This window comes from Antechinus flavipes, chromosome 3 (assembly GCF_016432865.1).
Source record: "Antechinus flavipes isolate AdamAnt ecotype Samford, QLD, Australia chromosome 3, AdamAnt_v2, whole genome shotgun sequence".
Lineage (NCBI taxonomy): Eukaryota > Metazoa > Chordata > Mammalia > Dasyuromorphia > Dasyuridae > Antechinus > Antechinus flavipes.
In genome coordinates this window covers 545,293,021-545,316,532 of record NC_067400.1, presented here as the reverse complement: position 1 = coordinate 545,316,532, position 23,512 = coordinate 545,293,021, and the positions used below count along the sequence as shown (strand labels likewise).

General features: G+C 35.9%; 1 protein-coding gene across 4 annotated transcripts in view; it reads left to right on the top strand.

Moving 5' to 3' along the window:
* The first annotated feature begins 1,527 nt into the window (after positions 1 to 1,527).
* Positions 1,528 to 23,512, top strand: part of INTS6 (integrator complex subunit 6) — a 106,977-nt gene continuing 84,992 nt past the window's right edge. For 3 of the 4 annotated variants that reach the window (XR_007952183.1, XR_007952184.1, XM_051987375.1), the window contains exons 1-3: positions 1,528 to 1,640; positions 2,022 to 2,099; positions 3,026 to 3,175. Coding sequence is in view for 2 of the 4 variants with exons in the window: in XM_051987375.1 (XP_051843335.1) it covers positions 1,530 to 1,640; positions 2,022 to 2,099; positions 3,026 to 3,175 (339 nt within the window). In the remaining 2 variants the exon portion in view is untranslated. Of the gene's footprint in view, positions 1,641 to 2,021; positions 2,100 to 3,025; positions 3,176 to 3,917; positions 11,238 to 23,512 lie in introns of those variants that run through there. The other variant, XM_051987376.1, reaches the window with a different exon arrangement.

The following is a 23,512-nucleotide window of genomic DNA, read 5'->3' as shown; positions in this document are numbered from 1 at the left end:
AATGCAACTCGGCCATTACGTGCTGCCCTCACCTATCCGCTTCCCTCTGGGGAAGGCGGCACAGGGTTGGCGAGGCTCGGCCTTGGCACCGATCCCCACAGGGATGTTTACCACACACAATAGGGTGAGTCTACTGGGATCAAACCCCGAGAGCCTTCCCGATGGGACCAGGCCCCACCTCGCCGGGCGAGCTCCCTGACGCCCCACGGGAGCTCCGACTCCATCCGGGTGTCTGGTACCCTCGACGGGCACGGGGTGCCTGAAGAGAAAGAGCACGGCTCGGGGCGGAGACTTAAGGCTAGTCACAAACAAGCCCCACGATCCCCTCCCCCAGGTCCGGGATCCGCCAGCGGTTGGGGCCCGGCCCTGGGGAGCCTGACTCCTCCCGCGACAGCGGCCGCCTCGGCGGCCCTGCCCCCCTTCCCTTAGTGCCGGCCCGCTTAGCTTCACACACACCCTTTCCTCCCTCCCCCCGAGTCACTCGCCTCCCAGGCCCCGGGCTGCTCTCAGTCACCTCAAAGAAGGGGGAGGGGGCGAGGGAGGTTCAACCCAACCTCCATTTTCTCCCGACCCCCATCACCTCCACCAGCCAAGGAGAGAGGCCGCCTGGCCCGGCCGCGCAGGCTCACAGGCCCGGCCAGCCCCAGCGCGCCGCCCCTCCCCCACCCTGCCGCCCCTCTCCGCCCCTTCCCGGAGCCTGCCCGAAGCCCGCCTCCGCGCCTGCCCACCAGCCCGCTTGCTCTCTCGCTAGCTCTCGCGCGCACCCGGACGCCTGGCCTTCGCGCGTGCTCAATAACTGTCCCCCGAGCAGACCGTCCCACTTCCCCCGCCCCTCCGCTGTTTGAATATTCTAATGAGGGAACACTCTACAGCCTATAGAAGAGCGGGGCGGCGTGTCACATGGCACGGGGACGTGTCAGGGGGGCGGAGCCCGAGCAGCCCCTGCCCGAGTTAAAACCGGAGTGTGAGAGAGAAAAGCGCTTCAGTAGCGAGAGGGGCCGAGAAAGTGGTGACACCGCCGGGGAGCGGGGGGAGTCCCTGAAACTTCTCCCAACAGCCCCAGGGCCAATTTCCCCCCCTCAGCCCAACCCCCTCTTCGCCAGCTCCCGAGTCCCCACTCCCAGCGCCGGGGGTGGGGTGGGGAGCCAGGCCCGTCTCCCGCTGGGACACACACAGGGGCCGGGAGCGGGGACGGGACCCCGAGGCGGGTGGACGGACGGACGGACAGGCAGGCAGGCGGACAGACAGACGGCTGGGCGCCCGGCCCAGCGGGCAGGCAGGCAGGAGGAGGAGGTGGGGGTCCTGTGGGGCGGCCAGGGGCGAGGGGAGTTTCCTCTCAACTATCAAGGGTAGAAACTCCCCTCAGCCGGAGAGACCCCGACCGTGTTTTCCTCCCGGGGGCCGCGCTCCCCCGCCCCACGTAGCAGCGGCCGCCGCTGCCGCCGCCTCCACCTCCTCCACCAGCTCCACCACCACCACCATCTCCTCTTCCTCCACCACCTCGGGCCCCGGTGTCCCCGGCCAGCACTATGCCCATCTTACTGTTCCTGATAGACACGTCCGCCTCTATGAACCAGCGCAGCCATCTGGGCACCACCTACCTGGACACGGCCAAAGGCGCGGTAGAGACCTTCATGAAGGTACCGACTGACCGAGCCCGGTGGCAAACACGGCCGGGGCGGACCCGGGGAGCGGACGAGGAAGGGGTGGGGGGGTGGCGAGGGTGTGGGGGAGACCCGGCTGCGGGAACAGCCAGGCGTGGGGACCCCCCTCCCGCCACCCCCGCGGGCGAGCGGGCGGGCGCTGGGGATCTGGGGTCGGGCGGGGGGCTCCGGGTGCAGATGGGAAGCGGGGGTGGGGGGTGGGGAAGGACTGGGTGGACCCTGCGTGTGTGTTGTACGGTGGGGAACGGGGGTGCTCGGTTTGCCCGCGATGATGCCTTGTAACCCAGGCTATGTGCTTCCCTCTGCCCGCCCTGTTCTCTCCCTCTTCTCTCCCCCCCCTCCCCCCTTTCCTCGCAGCTCCGTGCCCGGGATCCAGCCAGCCGAGGAGACAGGTATATGCTGGTCACTTTCGAAGAGCCTCCCTATGCTATCAAGGTAAGAGCTCCCGCCCTCCCTCCTTCCTTCTCTCCTTCGCTCTCCGCCCGAGCCTTGCGTTGCCTTCCCTTCCTTGCTTTCCCTTCCTTATTCCTTCCTCTCTCGCCCTGCTCCCCCTCCCCCCTCCCCATTCACCCTTCATTATGCTCCCCTCCCCCATCCGCCGTGGCTTCGGGCCCTTTTCCCCGTCGTTTTTTCTTGCCGTCTCTCGGCCCCCGCCCCCGCTCCCCCTGCCCTCGATACTTCTGGGGCCGAGAGACGAGGAGCAGTCGTGGCCGCGGCCTTCTGCACGGCGCCCGATCGGGCTGCCCGCGGCGGCGGCGGCGGCACTGCTAGCAACATGGCCGACATTTCCCCCAGTGTGGTGTGAGCAGCAGCGGCAGCGGCAGCAAGGCACTGTGGGGGATATTTATTCAAGTTAGAGAAGTGACAGCGGCGGCAGCGGCGGCGGCAGCAGCAGCAACTCGAGCTCAAGTTTTGCATTAAAGGGAAATGGGGTCTCGAGCTGCTCCTAGGAACCTGCGTCTCCGCTCGGATCCCCGTCGGGCCGCGGCGGGGCCCGGGAGAGGAGCGCGGGGTCCCCTCTTGCTGCGGTTTGGGGGAGAGACCGAGTGAGCACCTTGGGCTTTCTGATAGAGGAGCCGCTGTGTCCCGAAATGAATACCCGGGGGCTTGGTCAGGCCTTTCCGGCGGGGATTTCGGCGTTGCTGCCTGCTCCAGCCACAGCTCCACGAAGCATCCCTTAGAGGCCTGCGGAGCTGGGAGGGTTCTGCCGGCTTGTCCCCAGTGGCGTGCTGGGCGCTCTGCCGGGGAGCGCGGTGTGCAGCGCAGCCACCGACTTGGCGGCGACCCCGACAGGGCTGCCCGCGTGGACCTGCTTGTCTTTAATAGTTGGGAAATAAACACTTTTGCATTTTTCTTTTCAGGCTGGATGGAAAGAAAACCACGCCACGTTTATGAATGAACTGAAAAACCTTCAAGCTGAAGGACTTACGACTCTTGGCCAATCCCTAAGGACAGCTTTTGATTTATTAAATTTAAATAGATTAGTAACTGGCATAGACAACTATGGGCAGGTAGGTTCAATATTAAAGTGGGGAAACTAGTTGATTTTCCTAATTTCTGGACAAACAGTTCAGTTCAAAACTTTTCATAATATAAAATTTTAAAATGTGCCTACTCTCAAAACAGATTTAACTTGGGGAAAACATGCACATATTAGGGGCATCCTAAGAATTCAGTTTTGTCCCCTCATGTTATTCTTGAAAAAGCATTTATTTTCTGAACTTCACTTCTTTAAATAATAAGCTGACATTTTACTACCCTGATACAGTTTAAGAATACTGAAATTCATTTGTGATTAAGAAAAGGAAAAAAAATCTGTGTTATGTCCTAATGTCACCTGCTTACTGTAGTGCTCCACTGTGATCATGTGTACAACTATTGGACTGACTTTGAGCCATAGGCATTATTAGGTGCTTAGGAGCTTCCACATTCTGTTAGTCAATAAAAAAAAAGAGAGAAATTGATCTCTCCTACACTAGTGCTTATCCATTCCCTGTATGTTACTTGTCTGAAAGGTAAGAAAAGTACTCTCACCTAAGTGCAGACATTTCAAACAACTTCTTGACTACATTAGGATTTATAAACTTTGGAAGGATCCAGAATTGGCTTCCACTGATTTTAATGTTAGGTCCAGAGGACAAAGGCTTTTGCTCTGAGCTGCTGCTTCTATTTTTTTTTTTTTTCTTAATTCACCCCTTTGGGTTTCTCTGGAAGTTATGAAGAACCCTTAACCCCTAAGTCCCTGTATTACAGCTGCTGCTTATCAATTTGAGGATCAGACAAGACCTCTTTTGGAGCCTGGCAACACCATTCTCTAATCAGCGATGGTTCGATATGGAGTAATCAAGTTGCTCTATTAAAACATTCCATGAGACTGCTGGCCTGAGAAATAAAAGATGTGCCTAAGACCCAAGAGGTTCAGTTGTTACCTGGAAGTGCATTCCACTCCTACCACAGGGATCTGTTATAGTTAACATCTGCCCTTGCTCTACTCAGCTTCCATGAACTATGACTGCTAGTTAGGACTGTTCTCTCCCACTTTGTTTACAAACTAAATTTATAGGAGGAACATAGCTGAATTCAGTTGAAGTATTTTTTTTGGTAACCTGATAGGGAAAAATAATATGCATTTCTCATAAGGCTGTTATGCTAATTAAAAAGATGAATCTCAAAATGAAGTTTGAGAACATAACCTTCAACATAATCTTCCTTTTCAGAATCCTCTCTTTAGATGTATTGTGGGGCGGTCCTCTCTTTTTTTTAAAATACCTGTTTTAGACTAGTCTCTGCTCCCTGCCCCAGTTAACTATTTTTTTAGCTAAGGATTTGTAAGTTTGGCATTGATTGGTGCTGTGAGAGGGCAATGATTTTTTGGGTGCCTTCTTAATATGGTAGTATGTAACATAACAGAGCAAGGACTCAAAATTCATTTATTTGAATATATCACCCTATTACATGTTTGAAGTTGTTGGCTTTTGGAAAAACTATCAGATCCCTTATTCATCACATTTCATCAATTCAAGTGAATAAGCTATTTGAATATTTAATTTCTTAGATGTAAGAAAGACTAATTTCTATCTTGCTATTTCTAGATACAACACATTAGCATTTAAACTCAAACTTGATGATAAAAGTTTTGGGAGTATGATGGTATTTCTGTATTTGGTATAGCTAGGATAGCTTGAGGTGAAGTGAATTTTAGCATGTCTGAATTTTGTAGGGATATAGGGCATTGATATAGTTGAGTTTTACAGTTGTAGTCCTATTTTAAACAATAAGCATGAATTCAAGAGTAATGAAGTCTTCTTACATACTCAGGTACTTTCTCTTGATGATTGATGAGAGGTCAGCTTGGCCTCTCAATGGCTTTAGTAGATCCTATCAGGGTTAGAAGGCTTTTAAATACTGGCCAAGTTATGGACTTTATTTTTAATTTTCAGAAGCCAACCTTAAGTTGGTGAACTCAAAAGATAAAACTGATTAAGGCATGTGATTTGTGGAGAGTATCTTGTCTCCCTGTTGGATTCTAGAGTTTTGAGTAGATTCAAGAAGTTTATGTAAATGTTTTTATATTGGACATTTATATTCAAGTAGCTGAAAAAAACTTTTAAATAAAAACTTAGCTAATTAGCAATTTTAGGGAATAATGAAGTAAATAAGTTGGCCTCCTCAAAAGATTTTCCTCAGACACATTTAATTTCCAGGCTAGATAAGTAAAGATTCTAGGTTTCCTTTTTGCCTGGGTACCTTTATTTATACCTCAAGTCAAGTAGGTCCATGAAAATTGTGAGGGAAATTAAGATTTCTGGAACTCTAGCAAACCTTAAATTAGGCAGGTGTGTAATTAGTCAGCTAGCTCAAATATGGAAAAATGTAACTAAACTGAGAGTTTTTACTTGGTAGATGAAATCTACTATGAAACATTTTTACTTTTCACCAAAACTGGTTATATAAATTAAGATTTTGAGCTAGAAGATCTTTGGGATCATCTTTTTTAAGGCTTATTTTGCAGATGAACAAAACAACCCCAAAATAAGCTGCCTGTGGCCTTAGGCAGTAAGTGACAATATCAGAATTCTTATATGTCTTTGGATAACAACTAATGCTTGTGTATATGCACATATATATTGAAGCAAAAATATGCTGTATTTTTGTGATTTGAATCAAAGAACTGTTGCAAATCTTTTTTTCCACCATTACCCATTTTGTCGTATTGGAAGGTTTGATTAGTTGTAAAAGTAGAACACCTTTTGTGGTGTTGATCATTGGAAAATCTATAGGCACATATTGTGGAATTGAAACTTTTAAGGGAATGTGGAATATTTCTTACTGATAATCCCTAAAATACTTCTGTCCAACGCTTTACAAATAATATGTACTAAGCACCACTACCATCCACAGTTGAACATACTTTATAAGAAAAAATGAACTCACTCAATCGGATATATTTTTCAGTTCAGGTAAGATTTTCCAAATGTGAAACTACAGTGATGAACACATTTTTGTTAGCTACTTATATAGCAGCATCTTAATTGAAAGTATAATGAGGGCAGCTAGATGGTTCAGTGGATAGAGCACCAGTCCTGAATTAGGGAGGATCTGAGTTCAAATCCAGTTTCAATACTATCTAGCTGTGTGACCTTGGGCAAGTCACTTGCCCCCCCCCCCCACAGAAAAAGTAATGATACTGCACATGCACTTAAAGAAAGCATCTTTTTGAGATGAATTTTAAACTAAAAATATTTTTTAGAAATACTTTCAAAAGATATACTTTCTATATATTCCCTTTAAAGATCTGTGTCTGCCTTAAAATATGAAAAGCTGACATGTTTAAAACTTAAAAGGTCTAAGTTAAAATGTATTTTAATCCTTAATTTTCATAGTCTCATTTGTTAGTGAAACATTTAAAAAAATTCTAAGCTATATTAGCTTTTCATTTTTTATTTTGAAGCTATTCTCATCAGAAATTTGACATTTCTATCCCTGATTTGCTTTCTTTTTTCATTCCTTTAACTAGAAAAAATAATCTGTTTATGTACGAAGTATAATTTGCCTGCTTAATTAACTATTACACTATTAATGCTTGTCTTTTATTCATTAGCTAATGTAGTGGATAGGAAACTCTGGTCAGCTTTGGAATTTGGAAGACTCAGATTCAGATTTTACCTTTAATGCAAACTGTGGGCAAATCTTTTAACCTTATAATCCATCCAAGAAACTCTTAAATCCCTCTACTTCTATCTCTGTATCTCCCTTTCTCCCATTCTCTCTGCCCCTCTGTCATGTGTATATATATATAACATATACACACATAAAAATTAAAAGTGTCATTGGTGGAGGGAGTTGTCACTGTAGAAATCACAGGATTATTAAAAAAATTAATGAGCTTTGATAGACCTGTTATATAAATTGATGATAATTTTGCCTATTGTAATTGTTAGATATTTAAGGTGAAACTATATTATTCAGCCTCTTTTAAGTTAGCCATTTGGAAAAAAAATACATGTATATATGCCTCATGTATTTAATGTCTAAAAAGTCTTAGTTTTCATTTCAATATTAATTTTTCCATTTGTTGATGAAATGGTAGAATTTAATATACTGAAATAGAAGAATCTTTAGGTAGAATTACTTCATTGGATATTTTATTCTCCTGTTTGGTTTAAAAATCCATTTATATGATGTATAATTTTATCTCTAAACATGAAATTGAACTTTGAGGAAGTATCCATTCTTGTCAATGTAACTTCCACTTTTGAAGTACTGAAACCCTGCGCTTATGCTGCAGCCTTTTTGTTCCTTTATATAGTCACATGAATTTTCTCCAGACGTGATTTTTGGATCTAGAAAGTGGGTTTTCTCACTACTAGTAGTCAGTATGATGAGAATGCACTGTCTCTATGGGCTTTGGAGGTTGGATTTTTGCCCCAGCTTTCATTGATTTATGTGACTTTAGCCAATTAACCCTTCTGTTCCTCAACTTCATCCACTATAAAATGGAGATAATGCTGCCTGCTCTACTTACCTCATGCGATTATTATGAGAATCGTGGAAGAATCAATATTTATTTCAGAGTATAAAGTACTAGATTGTAAGGCAAGGTCCTGGATTTAGAGATGGACTAGTCCAACCCCTTTATCACACACACACATATATACTAAAAAGGAACTAAAGCTCAACCAGAAGTGAGAAGAGGATACTTTGGCAAGTAGCTGAGCTGGAATTTTCCCCAATTCTTAAATCTCTCCCCCTCCCCCCCCCCATCCCATCTCCCTTTTCTTCTTCCCTCTCTTCCCTTCCCTCTATCCCTTTCTCTCCCTCCTTTTATTCCCTCAGTCTCTCCCTCTTTCCCTTTCTTTCTCTCCCTTCCCCCCTCTTTCTCCCTCCTCCCTTCTCCCTCTCTCTCCTTCCCTTTATATCCCACATTCTCTCTTCCTCCTTCCCCCTCTCTTCCTCCTTTTCCTCTTTCCCTCCCTCTTCCCCCCTCCCCCCCTTTCCTTTCTGACATAACTTGGGTCATTAAGATAAAGCATAGAGGAATTCTAGAGATCACCAGGCAGTACAAACTTTATTGCTACCAAATTTAGTTCCATTGCTAATCAAAAGTAGAAACCATTGGTTATTTTTACAAGTGATTTTGTCTACTGGTTGTCTGATTTTCTATTTAAATTTATAAAGAGAAATAGTAAAAAATTTCTGGTTTATGTAATAGAAATATGAATTGTGTGAAAGCACAAATTTTCACCAAATTTCTGTGCAGTGTAGCCATAATAGTGACTAAAAAAAGGGGAAAAAAAGATGAAAAACAGCATGACCAAAAAACTTTGTCACTTTAAAGCATGGAATAAAAAAAATATAAATATATATATAGAGAGAGAGAGAGAGAGAGAAATGGTATCTTTCTTTTTTAAGGTACATATGTTAAGAGATAAACCCCTTTGTTTTATAGAATGTTAATGGATTCAGGAGGATCCCCTTAAGCACTTATTAACAACACATTGTTTAAAATAAAATGAAGTACACCTGTAACAAACACAGCCCCTGTGGCTGTGATACTAGACTTATTTCCTTTGTTCTTTAGTAGTTCACTCCTGTCCAATTCTTGGTGACAGTATGGATCATAGCATGCCAATATTGTCCGTGGGGTTTTCTTTGTAAAGATACTGAAATGGTTTACCATTTCCTTCTCCATTACTATTTCCTACTGTGAACAATTCCAAGGGGTGAGAGGTTATGTATTAGACACTTAAGTGTTTAAAATTCAAGCTTGAAGATCAAATGTTAAATTTGAATGAAAGTAAAAGGAAAATTCTGAAATATTTTTTGGAGAAAAAAAGGTGTAATGAAAGGTAGATAAAATCACTTGGTATAAATTTTATCTTTTGAGCTAATCAAAGAAAGTTTTTGTACACTGTGCCTTGTAATTTTGATCTCTATAGTTTAAAATTCATTCTCTATAGTTGAAATTTTCAAGATATTGAATCACCTTGATTTTGAAATACTGACCTGATTGGGGGAGAGGGGGAGTACAGGAAACAAATGCTCAGGCCATCTAATGCCATTATTGCCCATTGATAATATTGAAGCTACAATACCAAAATTTAAGTTTCATACATCACTGAAAAACGGTGAAATTCTCTATTGTGATTATGAATTCTTAGAATTTGAGAATTACAATTTGAGATCATTCAGCCTTTTATAACTAGAGACATTAGCCCAGAGGTAGTGAATTTCTTAGTTTAAGACTTGTGGATTTTAGGTAAATTATAGTGAAAGGCACCATTACATTTGTCATCACTTTCTATTGTAGTATAAGACATTTTCATTGGAGAACTACTCATGTTTTTGTTTTAATTATCTGGTCTGATTTATTAAATTATAAGTGATGTAACTATAATAGTATTATCAATTAAGTTTTTTTTTTTTTTTAAATTAATATTCAGCAGAATTTTTCCCCCCCCTGTTTTGGTTGAATTTTTTCAATGAGGGTCTAGTTGAGGTGATTATTACTATTTCGTTTTTAAGATGTATAGATGCTCGAGTTATGTTTTAAATATTTTTAAAGAGCTTTCACATTTGAAGGCATAATGTAATAATTTCTTTTTCAAAGTTTGGGAGTTAACATTCCTGTATTTCAGTTGAAGCTGAAACTGACAAGCTTAACTTTCCCAGTGTTTCCCAGTGTTAAATATAACAACTGGATTTGAATGACAAATCAAGGAGTTTAATTTGATTTAAAAAAAAAAGCCAAATCATTACCTCTTTATCCTTACTATATTAAGAAGTGATAACTGGAGATTACGATGGTATTACAACATAATGTTTTTTGTGTTTTGACCTCAGACGATAGCTTCCTTCATAATATGTTAGATTTTATCACTGAAAAGCCAAATTAGAAGTGATTTCATGGATATTATTGAATTTGTAGTAGGACTTACAGAAAATAGCATAAATGTGAAAATGAGCCTCTTTAGGAAGTTGTTGCATAGTCTCAGAAAAGTCTAGCTCTTTTGATCTTGGATACAATTTAGGCAAGGATGTTTAATTGTATGACTTTAAACTTCTTTGTAAGTTTAAAATTCATGTAATACTGAAATGTTACCAGTGAAGTTTGCAAGAGATTTCCATCTTGAGGCATCATTGTTGGGATCCATTTTGAGTTTGCTAAGCCTCACGTTCCAAGATGTAGTTATAGTTTGATTGCTAGAAAGAACTTTCCCTCAAAATTTGAGTTCGTCAAAGATTTGTTGTTATACTTTTATAGCTTTAAAAATCCTTCTAATCCTATGGCAGATAGGAAGATATTCCAGATGTGATTATGCATGTGTTATGTATGTTGAAGAAGTCTAGTGCAGCAGGAATATAGTAGTTGCTTTTCCTGTTGCTTCTGTAAAACAAAGTATTTGCTTTATTATAAATTTACCACCGTAGATGTGTATTTATATGTATTTCAAAAACTTTAAAATTACTTAAATGGATTATTTAAAATTATCAAAAGATGCTTTTGTTGAATGGATCTGTACCAAACTTCTTGAGCTAAAAGATTATTTCAAAGATGAACTTTAAGGTTCCTTAAATTAATGGGGAAGTCCATATGAGATGTAAAAAGTTTTTCTGATCTTCCTTTTAAGAAATTTGGAAATTAAAAGAAGTCTGTATGTGAGAAACAACTATTTTGGAAATAGTTCCACTATTTCCACTATTATGTCTGATAAGCCATGTAACTAATGAATGATTAGCAATATCTGACTAATCAATGAGGGAGAAGAAAAGAAATAAATTTTTTTTTTGTGTGAAGAGTCTTAAATTTAGGAATCAAATCATAGCTAAGATTGAAAACTACAGTAGGAGAGTTTTTTAAAATCAAAAATAAACAATGTGTAGTTTGCTTATCTGTTTTCCTAGATGATGGAGATTCCTTAGAAATAGTAGATACTACCTACAGTTAAAATAGCTTTTATAGGTGTAATTGAAATTTGATTCCTCAAGAGTGTTATTTAGATTGTTTAGTTTCAAAATGTCTTAAGCATGTGAAGTGTATTTATAAATCTTGATTAAAGCCTCTTAACTAAACTTGATTCTGAAGTAGTTGTTTTCCATCTACAGAATATTTTGTCAATTTTAGAACCATTTTATGTATGTTGCATTGGACCTTTCACATGGATATAAATGTGGGTTGTCAATTTTAGAACCATTTTATGTATGTTGCATTGGACTTTTCACATGGATATAAATGTGGGTATGCATATACATATGTGCGGATACACACATAAATAGATATAAATGGTATTTCAGAACTTAGATAAGGTATAATAGAAGGAACTTTGATTTTTGAGGGCAACTTTTGAAAAGGGAATTATTTTACTATTTTATGGCAAAGCTAGTGTTTGCTATAGTATCATGGCATTTATATAAGTTAAACTAGATTTTCATTATTCCAAAAAATATTATCTACATTGTTTTAAGAATTTGACTTATGCTCTTGGCACATCTTAAAAGATAAAGTTGTTGAGTATGTTGCTTTTGTAGGGGTTGTGGATGGGAAGATTTCAGTATTATTTTAATTGAATTTGAATGCTTTTCAAAACATGACCTAGTTTGAATTAATACTCCATCAACCTATTTTGATAAAATTTGCCAAATTCCATGCACGTGTGTTATGAATTGGGGGAAAACTAATATCGGTATTTCTTCCAAAATTAAAAATAATAGAAATTTCATTACCATTAAAAATGAATTTTATGGCAGTTTTGAATTTCTTTCTATGAAATTTCACTGTTAGAATTTTTCTTTCCTCTTGTTTTTGTGCTTCATAGTAATGTTGTTCAGTTGTTTGAATTGCATTCTACTCTGTGATCCCATTTTGGTTTTTTTTTTAGCAAAGATACTCAAGTGGTTTATCATTTCCTTGTCCTACTCATTTTACAGATGAGGAAACCAAGGCACTGGCCTCACAACAATAATAAAAACTGATTATTGTGTTAGCCTTTAGATTCATATATATATACACGTAGAAATATATATTAATGTAGAAATATATATATTAAAAACAATCTTATACAGATAGTACAAGTATTCTCCCGTTTTCATAGAATCAGAATTGAGGATCAAAGTGTTTTATTGATTTGGCTCTTATTCACATAGTCATTAAGTGTCAGGAGAACATTGAACTCCATGTCTCTCCTAACTCCCAAAGCCAGCTAGGTTTTCATTAGTAGTAGTACTACTCCTGTCTCCTGTGAATTATATATAATCCTCTTTAACATGCTAAAAAAAAAAAAATTGTGTAGGATTTCCATCTCAAACATAATGCTGTCTTGGTTGTTACATAAGTTGTTTGATGATTTTTAGTGAATACATTTAGTAGGAAGTTTCTTTTAATATTTTATTTTTTTTCATGCATCATTTGAGCCAGTTGTGCTTGCCAATTTAATACTAGTATTTGAGTTAAAGGTGCGTGTAGTTCAGTTGAATTTTGTTTTCTGTCAACATGGACATTCCACATTGTAAAGAGTTAAGATATATATCAGTTTTTTTTTTTTTTTTTAATCATGAGTTGAGATTTGCAGAAATTGAATCTGGTCTCCTGATACTTGTTTAACTTCCCATGCTCATTGCATGGGAATATACTTTTTCTCATTGTTCCCCCCCTTTCACACTTTTGGTTTCTTAAGCCTATTTTGTGGGACTTTTGTATGCTTTCTTAATTTGGATTCCTTTCAATTAGGATTGTCTATCCACTTATTTTATTTACATTTGATATATTTAAAAAATGTGTTTGTGCTTATATGATTATTAATTAATTCATAAATAACATTTTATTTAACATTTTTCCAGTGTCAATTTGTCTGACTCCAAATTGGTTGTCAGACCTGTTTGCTTTCCACTACTTTTTCCATTTACTGCCATATCTAGCAATCTTCATTCTATGGTAATTGTATCCAAACCTATCAGAATTCAGTTTAAAAGTGAATATTTTAAGATGTTTCAAATTATTAGTCATTTCCATTTCTTCCCTTTGATGCATTAATACTAACACTATAAATTATTGAGTTTCCTACCCCTAATTTTTTTCCCACAGAATCTTGAATGATTCTTTAATCCTTCTTATACTTAGATTGCTAAATATTTGATCCATTATTTAAACAAAGTCTTGAATGTCACTGGTAGGACATTATCTTAAATATGTCGCTCTCGTCTTCCTGGCCTCCCAATCCTATATTTTCTCTTGCTCCCCCCCACTTCCCTTCCCTCTTAGCCCACTCTTGTTTAAAATGCTAATTAAAAAAATTTTTTTCATGGCATATAAGTTAGATGATGTTACTCACTTAATATTAACTTGAAAGAAGTAATATAATTTAAAATATCTTCCAACTACTTGAATTTCTAAACATTAACATTTTATTTCTCTCTACCCTCTCCATTTTGAGTGAAAAATCAAAATTTTAAAAGTCTTGATTTATTCAGACAAATAACTTAAAACTTAATCTTTATAGAATTTCGGAGGATGATAAGATTTGGAACTGAGAGGAGTTCAGAGATTTGTGCTAGAAGCCCTTTAGTCTATTCTTTAGAGTTGCTGGAGGTAGTGAGAGATAATGACTTGGCCAGAGGGCCCTTTAAGCCAGTATGTTTCAGAGGCAGAATTTGAAACTAAGTCACTTCAGGTTAGTTTTTGCCTCTTTACCACACTACCTTTAAAAATGTTACTGAAATGCTATGAAAATGTTATTTTTGGTCTTAAAATAGTTTTTAGCAAAAACAATACCCTAAAATCCTAAAACTTACTATTGAATATTGTAAAACAGTCTGTACAAATAAGAGTATTATTAGTTTTAAGAGATAGAATGAATACATATACAATGATTGTGTCTGAGTTTTAATACTATGCATTGTAAATTGTTATGTTCTATGACATCAACCTGCAATATGTTCGAACCTGTGTAGTTTATTTTTCTGATTCTAAGAAAAAATTTTCTGATTTCTATGTTGCAACTTCCATGGGATAATATTTAGAAGGATAAATACATTTGGAAATTGTTTTTCCTGAAATTAAAAATGAACATTTATTGAGTAATTTAATATTTAACATACTTGGCAATTTAATGGTATCTAATCTCTTTTGCAAGGGAGCATAGGATAGATGATGCAATGTAAATTTCTAAGCTGAAGCTCATTTAAAAACATTTTTCTTGCTTAAAAAATACTTCTAAAAGAAATGCTAAATATTACGTTTGCATTTTCAATTTTTTTTTTATTAAAAAGTTGTCAGACAAGCATGGTACAGTAGAAAGAGCATTGAATTGGAAGTTTTGGATTAGAGGTTCCTGTTTGAATGTCACATCTGATACTGCAAGTGACCTTGGGAAAATCATTTAACTGCCCTGAGCCTCAGTTTCCTCATCTATAAATATAAAATTAAGGAATTAAACTATATGATTGACCTCTGAGGAAACTTCTACCAAGGGGACTCAACCTGGAATTCTAATCTTTGTGCATGTAATAGATCCCTTTGGAAGTCTAATGAAGCCTATGGACTCTTTTTATGAAGGAAATTATGCTGAAATACACAAAAATAAAATATTAAACAAGACCATAAATTCGAATTTAAGTACTTCTCTGAATTCTATGAACAATTTTTGGATATATACCCTTGAATTTTTTTCTCATATCCATGTTCTAACAAGGGTGTCTATTCCACATAAGATTTAGTCATCAACTTTGTGTCTTTTAGCATATCCAAATCAAGTTATATTTTTAAAATATGAATTGTCAGATCAGATTTGTATATTGTTTTTGTTTTCTTTTTATTTTTTCATCTTGGTTTCTTTAGTAGGTATTTCAGGTATTATTAGAGAATGTTTTCAGTATAAATTTGTCTTAAGCACTGGAACCACAATATACAAAGTGATAAAATATGGTGGTCTTTTTTTTTTTTTTTCCCCTAAACAGCTTGTGAATTTAAATTTATCTTGTAAATCCACTAGGTAGAAAAATTTACTAATGTTTTTCCCATGGATATACATAGATAAAAGAATATTGTTCCCATGGATATCCATACATAAAAGTAAAATCAATGTTTTTTTTCCTGCTTGTTTCATCGACATTATTATTAACAGAAAGTAATTAAATATTCATTTTCAAGTTTTGTATCAATATCGAACTTATATTTTTAAAAAGTTATTAATGTACATATGTTGTTAAAAGCATTTTTCTGTATTTCATGATCCAGTCATCAAAATCCATACTTTTAGTAAGAATGAAAGAGAAAAATTATTCTATGTGGTATGTTTAGAATCCTAGAAATGTGAGGAAACAGACCTTTTGATAGTTTTGGGTTTTTTGTTTTTCTTTTTTGGTATTTTGTAGGCTAATTTGTAATTTTAAGTAATTTGGTGGTATTTTAAAATGTTTTATCCTTTTACTAAAGTCAGAGAATTATAGACTTACAGAGATAGAAAGGACCTTAGAATTCGTAATCCTTGTCTGAAGGGATAGTCATCCACCTTCCCTTTGCAGATTGGAAAATAGGCCTGGAAGAACGTAAAGTAACTTGTTCAAAGTCACACAGATTAAAAAAATGGTACAACTGGGATTTGAACCCTCATCCTTTGACTCCCACCTCAATAACCTTTTTAATTCTTTGTGACCAAATAGTGTTTTCCTAGTGATTTTAATAAGTTGGTATTATTTCAATTCAAAAAAGATTATAGAAGTAATGCCTAATACCTCAGTGAAATACCAGAGTCTATATATTTGTAGATATTTGGAATTCTATGTGGAAAGCTCATGTAGTTAGAAAAATGAGGTAAAACATTTTCATGCAATGTAATTCTCATCTTAAATTTATGTTTACATAGCTTTATAAGCATGTTTGGTAGACATGTAGCACATCTGTTGAGGTGGAAATTTGTCTTAAAGAGGTGTTTTGTGATTAAAAAAACCTTTTTAACCCATCAAACATGTAATGCTAACTTCTTTAAAGGAAGTGTGGGATATTACCTCTTATTTTCTTGCATAAAGGAACTCACTTGGACATAGCAGATGCTTTGGGCAAATATTGCGTTCTTTTTTTTGCATTTTTGATTCTTGTAGCCTCAAAATGCAGTTATGAAGTAGGAATTCTTGTGCCTAAATGTATGACTGTCAGCTGTGTCTGGTATTTGGATAGCTAAGGAATATAGAAGAAAAAAGTTATACTACTACATCTATAAATGATTTCTTGGGACTAACAGAAATGCCCAAGAGTCCCCACTCCCAGCAGCGCATGGCTGTAGATTAGATGATTTGCTGAGTTTAAAGTACATAAGCTTGTAGGTCTACTTCATAATCAGTAACTGAGTCATACAATTTAGATGCTCTGTTTAAAGGGAAGAACCATCTCTTTTATGTTTTTGGTTCATCAACATATTTGCCTATTAACTATTGTTTTAAATAGAATATATGCTTATCATTGGCATTCTTATATATTTTCTAACCCCTCTCTTGCTGTCCATTCAATCAATTAGTCTCCCCTGTACTTTTAGGCCACTTTTTAACTTAACAGCTAGTTGAAATTTTTTTGTTTGCTAGCAAAAATAGATGTAAAAGTTTTGATATTAAAGTTCTGTTATGATTTCTATCAAAAACATGCTAAAGTTTTCTTTGATGTAAATGAATTTTAGTTTAAATTTGTTTTCCTGAGGCTGTTGTCCTATAAATTGCTGCTTAGATTGCTTATATTTATGGATTTGCTTTTGTTTTAAATTGCCTTAGTAAAAACATTCTGTCTTTCTAATTCTTTTCAGTTAAGACTTTTTTGTTAGCTTATAATAAGTTGAATATTGTAAATAAGTAGGTAGAATTTCTAAATAAAAACTTAAAAGTGAAGAATGTTAACATGTATGTATATATGTATGTATACATTCATGTGTATATATACATGCATATATATATATTTATATCTACATATACAGTATGTCTATGCATAATATACCTATATAATAATGGTCTTGGAGGTCATCTAACACTATTCCCTAATTTTCATCTGCTTCTGGATTTTGAGCTCTGCCAAATTATATAAGGAATTAAAATCTCAAGGTTTAGTAATTATATAAAGCACTATGCATACTCTTCTTCAATATCCATTTTAGGCCAAGGATAATGCAAGTAGTACATGGATAGTACAAGTCACATGTATTTTGTATTTACATGGTTTATATATTACATTACATTTTGTAATTGCACTATCACTTGGGATTTTGTGTACAACAAATTAATGAAGAATGAAGCAAAGCTGAAGATTTCACTCGGGAGGAGCTGGAAACCTGTCTATTCAATTACTTACCCACCCTCTACTACCTTCTCATATTGGGGTTAAGAGAGCATTCTCCCAAACTGATAAATAGCACCTAATTTGGGTAGATTTCTCCTAAGCTTGTCCATGTGTGGGTGATCTTGGATCCAGGGAAGTTAAATATTTTGGCTAAAGACTCTTTCTCCTAATCATAGCAGTTATAGAGATCTTCCTTAGAAAATCAAACTTCTTTATTTTACATAAGAGGAAACTGAAACCTAAAGAGGTTGTAACTTGCCCAAAATGACATAATATGTAGCAGAGTCAGAATCGAAGGACTCTAAAAATCTTCTTTCAGTCCCTATTAGATGAGACAGCATCATTAGAGAGGGAATGAAAAATTTTGGACCATTAACAGAAGAGCTCAGGTGAAAGCAACATTGTGGTATGAAAAAAAAGGTTCAGTATTAGACATTGACTGTGGGTCTAGATAAACAATGTTAGACATCCTTTTCTAGTTAGTTGGAATTTTTTTCTCATTATTTTATATATATGAGAATAAGAATGTAACAATATTTGGTGACTTGAATGTCATGGAAACATTGATTGTATGACATAGGAGAATCAGCCAGAATTGAGTCGGGATCTAGGTTAATCCTTCCTTCTACCACTTAGCACCTGTGTGAAAACATTTTTAAAAATAATACCATCCAACCTAGCAAGTAATTATTAATTAACATGGCAACATTTTAAATAACTTTAAAGGAATTATTTCATATTACAGGTAAAAGTTATCTGAACATGCTAGTATTTTATCTTTCTTTGATGGAAACTTAACAACCATCACTCATCAGAGAACTTAAGAAATTTGTCCAAGACTCAAAGCATGAAACCAGCTTCATCCAATTTAGTTTCTCCATAAGATGAAAGTAAAGTAGCAGGGAGCATCTCATAAGTTAAGGGGTTTAGAAAGTTGGAAAGGGGTTCTTTTTGGGGACTTCGTTTTTCTGATTTGTACCTTTGGCCTGAAGAAGGCATTTAAACTGTCTTAGTAGCTGTCTTTCTGGTAGAATCCTTCCTGTGTTTGCTAAGACCAAGCAAGATAACCAGAAGAAAGGAGAGATGAAAGGTGTGGTATGTGTCTTGTCTGATGTGGGAGGCAATGTGAGCTGGGGATCCTGCCCCTTTTGCATACAATTTATCCTAGCAAATGAATCTTTGTGGCAGTAAATAGTCTTAGTAGTAGTGGTGGTGCCTTAAACCTCTGATGGGAGGGGCACTAATCCAAACATAAGGATCTGCAGACCATAGAGTGACTTAATTTACAAATATAATGTAATTACTTTAATATATTTTATTTGTTTTGTTAAAAAATCTGGTTCTGGCCACAACTGAAGTTGCTAGCCCTAATGGCAGGCAGCTGGCATGTTTGCTACCCTAAACCACATTTACCAATTTCATGGAGTATGGAGAGCCACTTAGGTGTTATGGACATTTTTAAATTAAATTAAATTAAAAAGCTGGTAAGCAAATAGATAACAGAAATGCTATATAGTACTTTACTCTTTACAAAGAACTGCTTATAGCTTATCTAAGGTAGGTAGAACAAGTATTTTCATCATTTTCCAGCAATAGAAATGATTGATTCCTTAGAGATGTGTTGTAAGTGCTACATTTCCATTGTAAATTCTAATTTTCAGTTTTCCTCCTACATGTACACATTGGCAAAGATTATATGAAATAAACCTCCTGGAGCTAAGGGACTAGTTAGGATTTTTCATGATTATGCCCTTATTTAAAGCTGTAATAAGTTAATGTAAAAAAAAAATACTGTGATCATTCTCTGGGGTCAGTTTTATAGAGGCATAAGGGAGGTAGTTGGGCATTTGAAGAGATTTTTTTTTTTTTAATACAGAAGAACTTACTAACCAAATGATAAAAATATAATTGATTTACTGTAATTAAAATATGAAACAACTTAATTTACACAAAGAATTCAATTTATTAACTTTTTACTTTCTATGGGACACTGATTTTAGGGGAGTTAGAATTCTTGTTTATGTCTCTGGGCCCACATTTTAAAAAAATATTAGAATAACTCAAAAATCAAATGAACTCTTTGTATACTCAATTTGGAAAAGAAAAATGTTATCAACTGTAACAATGAATTGTCATCTTTTGGCAGTTATTGAAAAGGAAGCAAAACTTTATGGTTCAATTGAGGTATGAGGTTTCTCTTTGAATTTAATTTTATTTGTACTATCAGTAAGGATACTTAAGTTAACTTTATTACTTTTTATTCTCTTTTGTGACCAATTAGAAATTTCATCTCGTAATCATAATACTATTGGTACCTGATTGTTTTCTTATCTTTAATTTTTTCATTCTTTTTTAATAACTATTTTATCTGTTTTAAAAATTTAAAACATTTATATAGGCAATCTGTTTATAATGGAATACAATTCAATTTTATAATATTCCATAATTACAATATAGCTGTATATGTGAACAAACAGCATTTGTCAGCTAATTGAATGCAGTGAAAATTTTCATGTACTTAGAATTTAAACGTTTTAATTACTTAAGTGTGATAACACTTATTCTCTTAAGAAATACCTTAGCAGCTCTTTGAATGAAAAGCCTTACTTTTTTTTTTGCCTTTTTTTTTTTTTTTGAGTTTCATGTATTTGTTCACATTTTATGATAAAATCATAGTTCTAATTTATATCAAGGAATGCTATGTTAATTAAGCTAATGGGACTAGCTATAGTTAGAATGGTAAGTTAATATAATTTATACTACATGATAACTAAAAATTTCTTGGCCCTTTTTTGTCAAGAAATCTTTTTCTAATATTGTGAGTTTGTCCTATTGAATGATAAGATTTAGGTGAGTTAACTTTTAGTCCCTCTACTGGCAAACTCTTTAATAGCAGGGCTTAAATTTTTAGAGATTCTCTTTTATTGTTATTAATTCATTTATTAATCTCCTGGTATATGTCAGTTACTGTGCTAATTAGACATTAGTAATTCAAAACCAAAATGATAATCCCTGCCCTTTAGGAGCTTATATTCCATTTGGGTCCTGAATATTTGCAGTTTGTCCAATGTTTTAACATAGAAAATATTGTTGCCACTATTCCTCATGAATTGAAATTAGAAAGCCTTTATTTTAAAAATACAAATATTATCAGTTTCAAATAGAGAGGTTTTGAGGCCTTCTCAGAAAACATTCTATTATTTTGAAGATTAACAACATTGTTTTCCAAAATCCATTGGGTTTATTAAATTGTAGCTTATATATTTTCTGAATGTTGTCATTTTTCATAAAATCTGATACTGTGGTACATACTTATTTGAAGTTATGATTTGCAAAAAAGTATTAATACTAAGTTATAGTTGCTACTTAGGAGAGAGTCAGAATAGCATTTCATGAATTTAAGATTTCTGAAATTGCAAGAAAAGTTAATTTTCTTGAATTATCCCATAAGCATAAGTTCTTTAACAATTGTCAACCTTTCATTTTAAAGTGAATTAATTTTGCAGAGAATTTGTTAATCTGATTGAATTTTTTTTCATAGATTTAAATCTCCATGTGGTTTTTTAAAATCCACAAAGATCAGCCCTTTCATTTTATAAATAAGGAAAGCATATAAATTATATATATATAAATTATAAATAAGGATACAGAGTTGTTTTTACACGCTACTAGTTAAGTATTTGTGTTAGTAATTGATCCCTACTAGTGAGTGCTCGTTCTACTTTGCCATTGCCATTGTACTGCCTGGAAGGATCATGGTTATTTTTTTTCATGAAAAAGGAGTCTTATTTTTGTGAGGAAGGTGGGTTTCTGATTAAGATGGGTTTCTGATTTTATAGTCAAGATTATTAGTTGGATTCATAATAGGTTCAGTTAAATAGATGTATTCAAAATCATCTTTGGAAAAGTATTGATCTATATCTGTTTTCCTTATATATATCCTCAGACATTAAATATTTGAATCTAATGAAAACTTATTACCTTGCATTAAAGTATGCCCTTAAAAATGATTTAATAGGTATATAATGATTTTATATCTATCTATCTATATATCTATATCTATACATACATACATATATATAATGTATATATATATATACACACTATATATATAATGTGTGTATATATAAATATATATACTTATGTACATACATACACACACATAAATATGTGTGTATATATATATATAGACACATACACACAACTCCTTTATATTCCACATATACATATATACATAAGTTATAAATTTGTGTTCATTCACTTTTACTTTATCTTAGAGGATTTGTTCTTAAGTGAGTGGAATAGTCCTAATGTTTTTTGCTTGGTAACTTGATATTAACCCCAGGAGTAAGCAATTTTAAAAAACAAGTACAGATGGGGTTTAAGAACTGAAATGATATACACATTAAGTAATATGGTATTAGTATAATTTTATTAAGTAGCATATATGCTAGAATCCTATAACATAATAGTATATTAAATGGGGTAGTCAGTTTTGAATGCTATCTGAAAAGGTTCAGTTAATACCAGGAGAATTTTCTAGGTGGTTCTCTTTTTGTATGTGTCCCTGAAGATTCATTATAGTAAGATAACAGTTTTTAACTAGCCACTTTCTCAGTATAACTAAGCAGTTTTTAATCTTTATTTTAATTAATTTAAATTCAACATATACAATGTGCCAAAGATAGCGGGCTAAATGGAACATTTTTGGATATAGTTAATATGGGAATTTGTTTTACTTGACAGTTTTAATACATGGGTTTTGTTTTTTTCTTATTTCTCTTTTCTCCAATGAGGTGAGAGAAAATAAATGCATTTTGATTTTTAAAAATAGAAAATTCAACATTTTAAAGCATATTATAGATAAGATACTTAGGTGACTACTGAACTTTGTTGAGATCATTTTGAAAGGCAGCAGAAATAATTTCTTTTAGAAGTGATTTTTTTTCCTAACTAAAATCTATAGTAAAGAAGAAACTGACTGCTTGTTGAGTATACATTTTTATATTTTATGGGTTAATATTTTGGGACAAATGGAATGAATGCTTGAAAGAATGTCATGATAGAACGCATAAAATAAAAATCTGCATTCTATTACATACTCTAAATGTTGAAGAATTTCAGAAGATTGTTGGTGAAGGCTACAGTACTCAGTGAAAATTTCATTGAATATATAGTATTTGACCTGAATTTGTAAGCATAGCATGCAGTTTGGGGGAACATCCTCTTGAGGGAGAGGATCTTGAGCAAAGGCAAAGAAGCAAGAATCAGAATGCCCTGCCTTTGAAACTGACCAACCTAAATTAGGATAAAAATTCAGAGGAAATATTTTGGTATGCTAAGAAATCCCTACACCAAGGCAGTTTGCAACCCTTCAGTAAATTGAGAGTTACTTTTAGGTCTAGGAGGTTAAAAAGATTGTCTGTGGTCAGTGAGCCTGAAGTGTAGGGCTTAGCTCCTGTAGGTCTTGCTGAATCCAAATTCAGGTCTCTCTTTTCACTTCCTTTAAAATTAGGCTGTAGTATATTAGGAAATTGTTGGAGAAATGAATTATGGTTTCATTATTTTGGCAGAAATATGTACACTGGCCATTGAAAGATAGGAATTCTAAGTTTTTGAGATCATAATGATATGAAAATATGAATTGAGTATTCATATGGATTCAGAACATGTTGATACTATTGAAGTAATCTGGAGCAAGATTTTTTTAACTTTTTCCACTTGTGACCCCTTTCTGCCCAAGAAATTTTGATATGATTCTGTCTATGTGGGTATGTAAAATAGATACACAAATCAAATATTTATTAATAACAAATCATAATTACATGACTTCCATACATTTAAGAGACCTCAGCCTAGTGCACTTGACCTATGAATTATGAATAGCAGGTATACAAAATGAGCCTTGTCATAGGGATTTGGTTACTATAAATGTATAAAGATTAAAGCAATGGAATAGAATAAATCAAAGGTACAGAATGTATAAGGGATTGGAGCTAAAATTATCAGGGAATTTGAGAATAGTTTAGTTTTG